General features: G+C 38.7%; 1 protein-coding gene across 4 annotated transcripts in view; it reads right to left on the reverse strand.

The window, feature by feature from the left end:
* RAP1GDS1 (Rap1 GTPase-GDP dissociation stimulator 1) overlaps positions 1-13,185 on the reverse strand; it is an 87,365-nt gene that overhangs the window by 28,261 nt on the left and 45,919 nt on the right. For all 4 annotated transcript variants that reach the window (XM_072334841.1, XM_072334837.1, XM_072334839.1 and 1 more), the window contains exon 4: positions 10,638-10,763. In XM_072334841.1, the coding sequence (XP_072190942.1) occupies positions 10,638-10,763 (126 nt within the window). The remainder of the gene's footprint in view (positions 1-10,637; positions 10,764-13,185) is intronic.

Consider the following 13,185-nt stretch of genomic DNA (forward strand, 5'->3'; position numbering starts at 1 on the left):
TAGTAGACTGAAGTAGAAGAGGTGCCTTAATTGAGTTTGTTGCTATATCTCTTTCATTGCTGCACCTCTTTCCCATGCTGTATTGCTGCTTTTCTGCCCAAGGCAGCTTGGTGAAGAGCAGACCTGGCTTGGTGCTATAATTACAAACTCCTGGTGCTGCCTCCTTATGCCCCAGAGGATTAACTCAGCTCATTAGTGGAGGGCCACAAAGAGTCCTGTAGCATGTGGAGGAGGAAAACTCAGAAGGTCCTGACTACTCACTCCAAACTCAGGCTATGACACTCAGTTGCATCCCAGAGCAAAAAAGCGTATTTCTGACTCAGAGTACTCCATGTGCTTATTACAGCCTCACTTCTTCCTGCTCTGTTGCTAAGAAACAGATTTTCCACACAAGAATACTCACCAAACTCCAAATCATTTACAGTCAAAACAAGACCACGGCATGCTGCTGTGTCTTGTTCTCAGTCCAACTATTACCTTGCAGTTCAGCAGTTCTATGAACTCCCACTCTCAGAATGCTTTCAGCCTCCCAGAAGCTGTGTTCAAGTTTATTCCTGTGACCTTTTTAAATAAACATTTGCTGTTCCTATGAGACCAACGTTTGAACACTTTAATGAGCATTCACATTTCTACTTTAAAATGTTTCAGTAGAGCTCACAAAGCGCAATGATGTTGCGTTATTACTTCTTCTTCTTTTTTTTTTTTTTTAAGTAAACACGATACTATTTAAAGATGCCAAAATGACAACAACCCAAGAGAGCAGAGGGATGTTTTTCTTCCTCCAATGAAATGTGTAGTGAAAAAACAGCAAGACAAGGGGAAATGGTTTTAAGTTGAAGGATGGAAGATTTTGGTTGGGTATAAGGGGAAGTTCTTTACTATGAGAGTGGTGAGGTGCTGGAACAGGCTGCTCAGAGAGGTTGTAGAAGCCCCTGCCCTGGAGGTGCTCAAGGCCAGTTTGGATGGGGCCGTGGATAGCCTGCTCTAGTATTAGATGTGGAGGTTGATGGCCCTGCCTGTGGTGGGGGAGTTGGAACTTCATGATCCTTGAGGTCCCTTCTAACCTGGGCCATTCTGTGATTCTGTGTGATTTGTTATAGAAGTCGCTATTTCTCCAGTGTCCTTTACTCCAACACAACCATCTCTAAGAATGAATGCAGTCTCTTTTATCCTTAGTTACCCTCGGGAGTTTAATGAAGAACAGGGCTTTAACATGGATTATCAAATTACTGTGATGGTTCTCATGCCTCCTACACAATCTTTTGTCAAATTTCATTGTGGCCCTCTCTTGTAGGATCTAAGGGATGCACCAGCCAAAGAGTAAAACTTCTGTGGTGCCTGACTGGTAGATCTTTAAAACTCAGGAGAAGGTGCCTTGCCCACCTGTTCCCCCTGAATGTCGCCTTGGAGGATGCAGCAAGCCAATGCAAAACCTCTCTATGGCAGCTCTTTATTTTTCCAAGGACTCTCAACTTGTCTTCAATAAGGACTGGTTTCTTCAGGACCCATGCTTGGCTCTCCTCCAGGCTGGGATTATGTGTCAGAGCGGTTGTCGTATACATTAGAACCTACAGTTGTTCAGCTTTCTTTTACTGCAAAAACTGATGCAAACATTTCTCCCATCTGATCAAATCTTTGCTTTCACTCTGCAAAGTAGCTTCTGTGTCTGCCCGCCGTTCATGTCATTTGTCTGCTCTTCATTCAGTGATACGTAACGAAGGAAGTTTTTGCTCCAACAATGAAAGACCTTCAGGAAAAATTTAAAGGTACTGCCATACAACTGGAGTTTGATTAATATGCATAACTAGAATAACACGTTATGTTAGATAATATAGAAATTATTTTCTATGCACTTAATGTGTTCTCAGGTATCTGACAGAGCCACTGAAATTCAGATGCAGTTTGTCGGACTGAACTTGTACTCCCTGAGCTCTTAATGTCATGAATTTTGAATAGCTTAAATTTGCTTTTCCACAGATGTGTTTGCATCATTTTCATTGAGTTTACTTCCCCAGTTTACTAAACTCTAAAACCAAAACCCTAAAAGACAACAAGGAAAAAAAAACAAAACACCAAAAAACCTACAGTTTAAAATATGAAAACAACATAAATTATGAGCTGCATGCAGCTAATGAGTTATTTCTAAAACACACACCAATTTGATGATCTTTGTCATCACTGTGAAGCTATATTTCTGGAGGTGGCTTAAGGCAAAGGGCTGTGCCACAGCACAGACAGATCAGAAAATATTTTTGCCGATAGGTTACCTGATAACTCTTTTACCTGAACCTTCAATTAACTTTGCTGTTCTTATACCAACCTTTCTTAGTGCAAAGTTAAAACTCTGCCAATCCAAATGACCTTTAAGGAAGTAGATGTGTGTATTTCATACAGACTGGGACAAAATTGTTTCTCATTGTTTTTCTGTTAGAATACAGAACTGTGTCTTCCAAAAGAAGAAAAGTACAGTTTCAGATAACCTAAACACTTGTGTTTTATCCAACTCTTGGTTAAGTTTTAAAATATATTGTTCCAATTCTTTCATTATCCAAAACTTTTCTTTCCATCATCTTGAACGCTGGGACAACAATTTAGAAGTCATTATTACTTCAGAAATGAATCCAGTCCTCCAAAGATGCATGTAGTTACTTAAGTGTGTTACCCACAGGCTGGTACACAGTAGGTAGGTGCAGAAGATTCTGGTGATGATGATATGATAACCAGTGAAATCAACATTTTATCGGCATACACAGCTGCACTGATCTATGCACTGAGGGAGAACGTGATTTGTCAGTCTCTGATTTACGTAAACCAAGCTGCCAACAGAACAACTTCGGGTGACACAGAAAAATGTAACTTTTCTTTTAAGTATGTATTTTAAGATTATTTTACTCTGCACTTGGCTGTAATGATCAAATCATTTAAATGACATACTTCTGTTTTCATTGAAGTGCTTCATCTTCATCGCATTTGACTCTAATCTTGTGTTCTTTGCAGCCAGAACATTGCTTAGGCTGAACCAGGGCTCTATGGAGAATGTTACTGTCACATAAGAAGAATTTGCAGTAGTACAAGGGAGGAGGGGGTCAGAGTTCTTTCTTCATGCTCTGTTTTTATGTTATGTTATGTTATGTTATGTTATTTTATTTTATTTTATTTTATTTTATAAATTGGGCCTGTTTGTGACGTTGTTTTTTTTCACCGTACATCTGCACCTGGTGTTTATTCTTTCACCTGAAGTCATCAATTTCTGTGACATCAAACTGGCTGTTCCAGAGAAAATTATGATGTGACACTCAGCAAATTATGACTGTGCGTGGTGAAAAAAAGCCAACAGGAGAAGAAATCCAAAGGAAGAAAGGCTGCACTTCCATGCTTTACGTAAGAAAATTGAAGGAAAATGTTAAACTATTTCAGGTAATTATATTGTACTGACTGTACTGTTTGCTGCTTTATTTCTGCATCTTCCGTGCACTTGTCTACAAGCAACAGGGCATGGCAACATCGCACTTTGGTATTAATGTTTTATGATCTGAATGGTCAAATTGATTTGGGATTGCACTATTTGTACTGAAATTCCTTTCCATTTATTTAATTACTTCAGGGATTATATGAAATGTGATTACCAAAAGTACTTTTTTGTTGTTGTAATTTGCTTGTTGATTAAAATCAATCACTGTAGTCTTAATTTTTTTCCTTTATGAAGAAAAAACTCATCCTCAATTTGCCTTGCCTGCTGCAAAGAGAAATAGAACAGCTTTGTAGTTAGGTATCTCAAACTGCCAGCACCCTGTTATTAGCTCTAGCTCCATCTTCATTGAGGGTACTGCCTTAGAAATGACTGCTAAAATCGCAAAGAGGTGTACAGTAAGCTTGAAATGCAAACAGAAAGCTGTATTTTAATATAATGTCTTCAAGGTCTGAAAACGTGTAGCATCAGCCATTCTGGATAAAACTGCTATCAGCGTATGTGCTGGGTAGTGACAACTGAAGCAGTGGTGTATGAGCCCAGGGACTGCTACCAGACACAGGAGCCTCATTCAGTTCAGGTACTGGACTGGCAGATGAAGGATAACACATCTACTAAAATAAACTGTCAGGTGTTCACTAACACTCACACAACTGCTTTATTCCAACAAATCACTTAACTAAATGTTTTATCTAAATGAAAATCCAGTGGTATTTTTAGAAGACTTATTATATGTTAAATTTTGGGTGCACCATAGGGTGTCAGTGCTAACAAGCCTTCATCTCCCTTGGCAAATGTCATGGAATTTCAGTCAGGAGTTTAGCTAAACATTTGAAGGGAAAGGCCAATGTGACAGAATCACAGTGTCCCTCATGTTATGTTGAGGCAGTAGCCAGAGGCAAGCCACATTGAAATTCTCAGTTGATTTCCAAAAAGCTATCTTGTTTTTTCCTGATTCCTCTTCTGTCAGATACAAGAAAAATCACCTGTTTCTAATTTCTGGCAAAAGAACAAGGAGACTTTTGTTCTAGAGTGTAATGATTTCCACTCATGAATTCTGCTAAAAAGCAAGGAAAACAAGCAGTATGAAAAAGCGACAGTAGCTCAGCCAAAGACAGGCAAAGGCCCTCCTGGCTCAGTGCAGCACTTCCCTTTGCCTTCCTTTCCATGTGTAATGCTCACAGCAGATTCATCTGCTGATTTTCCAACTCCACACAGCTCCAGAGTAATTGCACTGCAGCCAAACAAATTACTCTAGGTTTATGAGAGCATAAGTCAGAACTAAATCCAGCCTATGCTTTTCACTTCATATAGTATGAAATAAATAATGGAATCCAATTATACAATAACTCATCAAACAGTTTTTTCTACACTGGTAGGTGAGTATTTATAGTGTCTCATGCTATTAACAGAATAAACCTGCACACATCAATTAATTTAGATTTAGATCTCTCAGCTTCATCTGGCCAAGAGCAAGGATCTGAGCAGACCAAAACCAAGTGCCAAGCAGAGACCTTCTGCTGGATGCTGCTGAAAGGAGCTCAGCATGAAGCTGAGCTTGGCATTGTGCAGGAGCAGTGCTGACAGCTGAAAGGATTTGTGGTTCTCCAGCAAAGCAGTCAGAGAGGCAAATTCAAAGTGTGTGACCCACAGGAATTTGAAATAAAGCCAAGAGGCAAAAAGCAAAACCGATCGACCAACAAAACATCACAAAGCACATCTGTAAATCTTACTAGGCCCTGGGAAGAGTAGAACTTTCTCAGAGCAGTGAGGAAACAAGTGGCCCGGAGAAAAGCTGTGGAGAGTCTCAGGTTTGGGGCCAGTGCTGTCCTTGCCCCACAGCATGCAGCTGCAGGAAGCAAGAAGTTCTGGCCTTCTAAAGCAACTCCAGGGAATGGTATTTGACCTGGTGACTGTAGGAGATGCTTCAATTTCAAGGTATGCAGCTTGGGAAAGATCAGCAAAGTGTTTTGTTTTAGGAAATCTTTCACCTCCTTAGAAGAAGGCAGCTTGCTGATTTCATCTGAGGGCAACAAGGAACACATGGTGACCACAGAACAGCCCACACTCAGGAGTCCAGGTGCTAAGACATCATTGATAAATGAACCGGACACCATCTCAGGTAAGTAACTCCTTTGCAAGGAAGTGGGTACAGCTCTAGATAGCCTACTCACATCCACCCACTTCTCAGGCTATTCTGCTGTCTGGACAACCAACGAAATGAGCAGCAGCCTCAGGATTAAGGGGAATGTTGGAATGTGAGTAAAACACAAACTTTAAAGTCTGTGAATGAAATGCAGGCGGGGGGGGAGGGGGGGGGGGGAAAGTAAAGAACTGGAAAAAATCTGCTTTGTTTCTCAGTTACTTTTATAGTCTTGATTCCTGTACTGACAGAATACTGATCCACATGTTCAAATAATCTTCCTGGAAACAATAAGGAAGGGGAAAAAAAAACCCACCAGCATTGAAGAAAATATACAGGACTCTTCTTACCTGAATTCTTTAAAAGGTAAGAAAATCGTTCTCATATATTCATTTTAAAGGCATGAAGAAATTGCAAATACGTGATAAATTGCATTTATTAATTCACTTTTCTTACGTGGCTGCTTTTAAGTTTTGGCTTAAGTCTTAAGAATTTGGTCACTTGTTTCAGTAGGGTCAATACGTAGAATATACGTTTGAAAAGAGTAATAGCCTTAGAAGGAGAACTCATGTTTTTGTCACCCTTCAAAGGGCTCTTTCCAGTGCTCTAGGAAGATTTATTCTTATTCCATTTTAGACAGCCATAAATTAAAGTTATATTGTTTAATAGCTTCCTAAGAACATTCGTGACTAATTGCTGGTAAGTACTAAATATTACTGTGAAAGTATCTGTTGGCATGCATATGGTATACTTGGTTTCTAGCTGATGCAATGCTTGCTCTGCTGAGGCTTAGAAAAAATACTGCATTCTCAGGGACTCCTGGCTTAAAAAAATACAGCATATTTTCCTAAGATTCAGACATAGCTTAGAGGGGACAAGTCTGGAGATAACATCGTATTGCTGCACTATATGAAAATTAGAATTTGACATCTCTGTAAACAATCAGTTTTCAAGCAATGAGTTACAACCTCTGGTCTCAATTTCAAGATACTGCGTGATTAGTAGGTGGTATGTGCATTTGTTAGGATCTGGTACAAAGAAAAGTGAAAGACTGTGGTAAGATGCTGCCTCGCTTCATGAATCAGGGTGACTTTCATAAAAATAACTAGCCATTAGTGTGCTATTATCAACACCAGTTGCATTTTAGGATTCTGCTATTTTTCCATATGGTACTAAGAAAGGCTATGCCATTTTCTGAAGAAGAACAAACTTGATGTGTTTCTAGTATGTTTAATTTTTAAGTGTCTGGTTTTTAGCTTTCGATCCTGAAATGAATCTTGTCTCCTGAAAGATGTATGAAACTGTGCAGTTGAGTAGTTTCGTATTTGTTATAAATAGCCTTCCTCTTCCTTCTGCAAGAGGTCTGTGCATACGTCTAGGATGGGTGGCCGAGTATAAAGAATATACAGCACCCAAGTTCTTTTTAACTTAAGAATGGGCATAATGTTCATGGCCTAATGTTAAGGGCGGGATCAAGACAGATTTGGGTCTATGTGAGAGGCCATATAGGTGAAATACAGCAGGGGTCTTGCCATCAATACAGTATGACAAGGTTGATGGAAATGTATGATTTGGGAAATAAGAAAAGGATCCAGTGCTTAGCCTGCAGAAAAGGTAGAAAAGCATCTGCCAGAAGACAGCCCTTACAGAACAAGTTGGCATTTTAAATTTCACAACTACAAAGACAGGTCTTGTGTTCTGACTAGACAGTGCCTAAGAATTTCGCTTTGCTTATAAGCAAAAAGTACTTGTGGTTAAAACACATGAGTGGGCAAGGATTTTTCCAGCTAGTAATAAAATTCAGATAAAATTATGTTCCTGAGTGAGGCTACGGAATCCATTGCCTGGGCATACAGAAGTTCTAGTGACTGCACTTGGTATGGGCTGTAGATGTAGTGGGAGAGAAAGCAGGTGGGAGAATGAAGAGATCACACCTCTACTTCTTTGCTTTGCACTTTCTGCTTTGACCAAGATTTGGGGAACGAGGTGTATGTGGCGTAACTAGAAAAAGCACTTAGAACAGTTACAGGCTGTACAGGAACATGCGGTAATGTATCTGTTCTTAAACTGTAGGACAGCATGGAACAGTTTGCATAGTGTGATCGCTCCCGAGTTAAAGTCATTTTGGCTGCCTTAATTGTTTCTTTCATCTGTACTTATCAGAGGAAGGCTGGGAGACTGGAAGCCTCATCAGAACTAACAAAACATTCTGCTACTCTACGTTGCAGTTATATTTGCCTGTATTGCTGATGTTCAGAGACTCACATAAAGCAGATCTCTTCACAACATAAATGCTTTAAAAAGGATGCTCTCATGGCTGCTTGGGATAAATTTGACCTATTTTTTTCTCTTTAATTGTTTATGAAATACATTTTATTCTGTGTTTTGTTTTTTTCTTTTTTTTTTCTTCCCTTCTCAAAGAGTTTATTCAGCATTATTTTAGGGGCCTAAAACTGAGAATCACCCAGATGACAACACTGTGCACGTTACCCCAAACATAATGAAGAAGTGAATCCATCTCTAAGTAACAGCTACGATTTCATGTTTTCAGTAAGGAAATCTTTCGGTATGATCTCTGTCCAGCAGGTGTGTAATTTCCTTGTTTCTTTGTAGAAGGGCATTAAACCTGAGCATTTGGGTTTAGCAATGAATACCTCTCCCATGGCAGCAGTGTTTCAGGACTAACCACTCCTGAATTTATGTGGAAATGGCCTGGCCTTCATGCAGGAAATCTGAGAAACAGTGTCATGTTCATTTTATCAGGAGAAAATTACTAGGGGATTGTCCTTCTCTGCATGGTCACTCTGCTGGGGCTTTTCCCACAGGAAAAAAGCACTTTACTCATAGTTTTCATCCTGCATTGTACAGATTTCCCTCCAAAACTTTATTAGCCCCTTTTGTCACTAAACAAGGTGATACGTGATTGCTGAGATAAAATAGAGGATATCTCAGGCTTCCAATAAATAGAAATGTCGCTATGAGCTATTCAATATGGGTTTAATTTAAGACTTTTAGCCTAACACTGATTTAGGACCTTTAGAACATTTTCCATTATTGCATGCTATAACTATATGGGCTCTGAAAGTGAAGAAACAGTCACGAGTGTGGTAAAATAGAGTTCCTGAGGTATTTCAGGTTTGTGTGACAGACCCAGTTATCAGAAAATAACATCTACCTTTGTCTCAGCTGGAAAGGAAAAGGCCATCTATACATAATGCCTGTGATTAGAAATACTGTCCTCCACATCTGTTCTTTGTTATATATTAAGTGTCTTTGTTAGGGAATAGTAATTTATATAAAAATAAATAAGTCATAAATGAGAATATACCAAATTTTATGGTAATAAGCATATTTAAAGTACTTGTATTTAATAAGATTCTAGGATAAATTAACTATAGAATCATTACACTTTAAGATAACAACCAAAACAAAGCAGGATAGGGTGGATATGATAAATGAGTTCCGTGAATAGCCTCTTCCACTTAAGTTGGAGATGCTAGTTGGATTTTTGTGGTATTTTCTTACAGCTTGTTCATAATTCCTATTTAAATGCACGGGGAGGGCTGTGACTGTCCTACAGGACTGCAGCAATACAAGGCATACAGAACACATCACTGTATACTGTAGGTTTTGGCTTCACAGAAGAGCAACACAAGGCATATAGTACAGCTTTTCTGTGCTGTGTAAGCCCTGTGCTGTCAAAGCAAGAAGCAGTCCACATTATCTGATACTCAAAAACCATTTTCATGTTTGCTCTTTAGATTTCATGAAAAAATGTGGGTTGAACAAGAATGACATGAGTAGTTACGTGGATTTTACTAACGTGAAATAAACCATTGCAACCTGGGACTGACCTTTATATCACATATGACCCTGAAATAAAACTTAGTAAGTGAAATGTTATAGAAAGCTCAACAGTTTCTTCTTGAAGTCTCCATAGGGCAGCAGGTGTTCAGTTGATTGGTCACCTTAAATAAAATCCTAAATGAAAGAATTAAGTATTATGATCCTGAAGCAGTAGCTGCCTGTAAATGAAAACGCCAGCATGGAAAATCTGATGAGCTTCTCTGAGGTCAAAGACAAAGTAATTTCAAACAAGACAAAATGCAAATTTCCAAAGTAGCTTGAAAAAAATCTTAAGAAAGATGCTACCGATAAGTCTGGTTTTGAAACAGACAGTAATTCAGAGCAGCAAAAGCCTTTACCCAATGCAAAATATACCGCAAAGAAAACTTCTTGCAATGTGAAAGAAAACACTAAATCTGAAGATATTAAAGAGCTTATGCAATTCCATTTCACTTCCCATCTGCAGACATCCGTAGGCTTCTAATTACTTCATGCGAATACAGATATTGCATTTTCAAAACACTGCAACCGCTGGTTTGTTTTTCAAATCATGCGTCCACGCATGTCATCCACACATGGAGCCACAGGTGCATTGCAATTTGCTAATGTGTGGCAATTCAAAATGTATTTTGACCACAAAAAAACCTGAAAGCCGTCATCAATCCCCAAGTCCTGACTATGGAAATTAACCACATGTAATCTTGGTGCAATTGATTGGCCACTTAAGATCAGTAGCATAGTTGAAGCTTCCCTTTGAGCCACGAGTGTGGCTCTGCGAAGCTCTGAGACTGGCAAGATATGAATATTCCCTTCTCAATCTGACATTTCCCCTGTGAGACTATTTGAGTATAATTAGCCACTCAGATCACTGCATACGTAGTGCCTGCTCACTGGAAAGCTAGTTCCTTATGTTTAAAGCAAAAAAAGCCCTGAAGCCCATAAATCTTTTCTGATCTTATATCCAGTTGTATCATATCATAGCAGTTTTTTGATTCTTAGTGTCACAAGGGCATAATGCAAGAGCGAAGTACAATTATCCTGTGAAATCAGAATAGTTGTATAGTACATAAAAATCTAGAAAGGAGGGGATTGAATGTCAGTAGAAAACGTTAAATTCCCTCAACGTTTCCCTCCCTCTACCAACACCATCTACAAAATTCAGTGTATTTCAACACTTACGGCTATCGTAGCATATATTGCCCAGGGCACGTCCTGTTTGCAGCAATACTTCCTGGTCTTTGCAGTTTAACATCTGCACCAAAGGAGGGATCAACCCAGCATCCACACATGGGTTCCGCATAAATTCTGCAAATAATGAAACAGCTGTTAAAGAAAGTCTGCTGTTTTCAGTTTCTTCCATTCTAATTACCCTGGCATTGCAATGGGGCCTTTTGTAAGAGTACAGACAAACAATGCAAGTTTACATGCAAGTTTCTAAAGAACAGATCCAACATCAGGATTTGGGCATATGTTGTTTCCATTATTTGTTAATTTAGAAGGAATTGAGAATATTTAATTGACTACCATGGAAACTAATTTAACAGAGCTTAGGCTGAGCGCGTTTTTAGAAATGCTGAAAGGAATAATGAATCCTCATCCTTTTTCTCCAGTCAAACTAAACTGAAATTAAACTACTGATTGACACAAGAGATGACTCAAACTACCCAATAGAAGCAGCATTTTTTACCCTTTATGCCCATAGAATGCCCCCAAAGCTTTTGCCTTAGAAAAAAATGCAGTGAAATAAAGCTAAGTAAAAGGTTCTTTATTTTGAAGGTAAGGAATAAGAAATACAAGAGGGATTTATGTCAGCCTTTCTTCTTGGGAGGAAAAGTAAAGGACCCATTACTGGGTAGCTTCTTGTATTTCTGTCCTTTCCTGTCATGTCCCTCAGTGCCAGGGAACCAAAGAATTCTCTTCAATCTGTGCAAGTCACAGGTAGACAGTTATGCTGAAATAATCTGGATAGTGGTCTCCAAGATCTATAGTTAGGCAGGCACTGTGCCATTCTTTTTACAGGGTAAGTTTAAGAGGCAGCCACTCAGACACCAGTGCAAATGGAGTTTACTTTGAGGCACCATGAGAGATGTAGCACTGTAGTAGGCAAAAAGTCAATACATTTTTGATTCATTGTGAATTGCAAATTACCTCTTCTTGATTCTGGACAATCTTGGTTCTTTCGCAGCCAGTTTACTTTTGTGTTGCTTAGTCATATATAATGAATGAAGTAGGATGTACAATCATTACACAAAGAGATGAGAAAGCTTTTCTGACTTTGGATCAACAGAATCCCAAAAGCCGAGACCTCAAAGAATTCATAAAAGTACAGAACACTTTAGATATTTTCTTTGTTGTGCCTATTAAAGCATACTTTGATGTTTCTTAACTACAGGAATTTGTACCTTTTGAAGCTAATCGTGTAGTATTTAGCTAAATAAGTAATTGTCATGGAGACAACCAATCCTGTGCTGATACACGTGGGTATATAATATCTTTATATTTGCGCAGGTTTAACAGAAGATGGTAGTCAGCCAAATTGTCTCTCTCACCTAAAACACTGAACTTTGAAAAACTGTAGACAGATAAGTGTATGGTGATAAATGAGATGGCCTAAATGTTGATAGTATCACTTATCATTACCAGATTGGATGTCCTTGTAACTTTTCATCTATTTATTTCCTATCACTCACTTTCTTATCTATCTCAATGTTTATTTACTTAACTTATTACTTTCTCCCCTCTGTCTTCTCTGTCTCCTTGACTTCTTCTTCTCTTAATTGCCAATGAAAGCTCTTCTCCATCCCTTGGCTTCTCCCTGCATCGTTTTCTTTTATACTCACTACTTTATCATAGTCTTTATGTCATCAATCATATAATTTTTTAACTTCTGATTTGTGAGAGGAAATAGTAACTTGTTCTAACCTTATAAGATCTAGAGGTCTCAGGCTGTGCTGCTGCTTAGGGTCCTGCTTGAGCAGTGAGAAGGGGTAAGAAAGCCTTTCTCTGCATTCCCTCAATCTGGAGTGAACAGAAGCTTTCAGCCTCACATTCAGAAAAAAATAAATAAATAGGGAATATGCTAGGGAAGCTTATATTGATCAAGGTCATGTAAAGATGTGAAGTAAAAGATGTGGTGCCATACATGGCAAAACTCTGTTGCTGTCTCACAGGTATGTAGTAAAACTGCAAATATATTTGCACGGAAGTAAATTATGAAAAAGAAGGTAACCAAGAGCAGTCATTTAGATCTCCCCTGACCTGGAGGGAAAATGAAGTACATCCTATGAAGGAAACACTGAAAGATCACTTAAAGGGTTAGGAATAGAATTGCTGAAGGACATAGTAACATAAACCAATGGATGACAAGACTTTAAAAGAGGGATTTAATTGTTTTGTACTATTACTGACTATGAAGATGGTTTTCTTATTTCTAAGCCTGGCAAAAAAGACCTAAGAAAAAGGATTTAAAAGCTGGGGAGAAAAACTCCAGGTAGCCAAATGCATCCGAGCCTTTGGTGCGCTCACACTCAAAAGCCAAATGACTGTAGGTGGTCATTTATATGTATACACTACTGCTGTAACTGAGTGCTACATGTAATGGTATTATGCACAAATTATGCACATCTTTTCTTCTTTGTGCATTTTGTAAACGATGTGCTATTTCTGTCCAATAATATATACTGCTGATTATCTTAAAAACTAAGCAGCATGAAAGTAAGGACTAAAA

This window comes from Excalfactoria chinensis, chromosome 4 (genome assembly GCF_039878825.1).
Source record: "Excalfactoria chinensis isolate bCotChi1 chromosome 4, bCotChi1.hap2, whole genome shotgun sequence".
In the NCBI taxonomy this organism is placed as follows: domain Eukaryota; kingdom Metazoa; phylum Chordata; class Aves; order Galliformes; family Phasianidae; genus Excalfactoria; species Excalfactoria chinensis.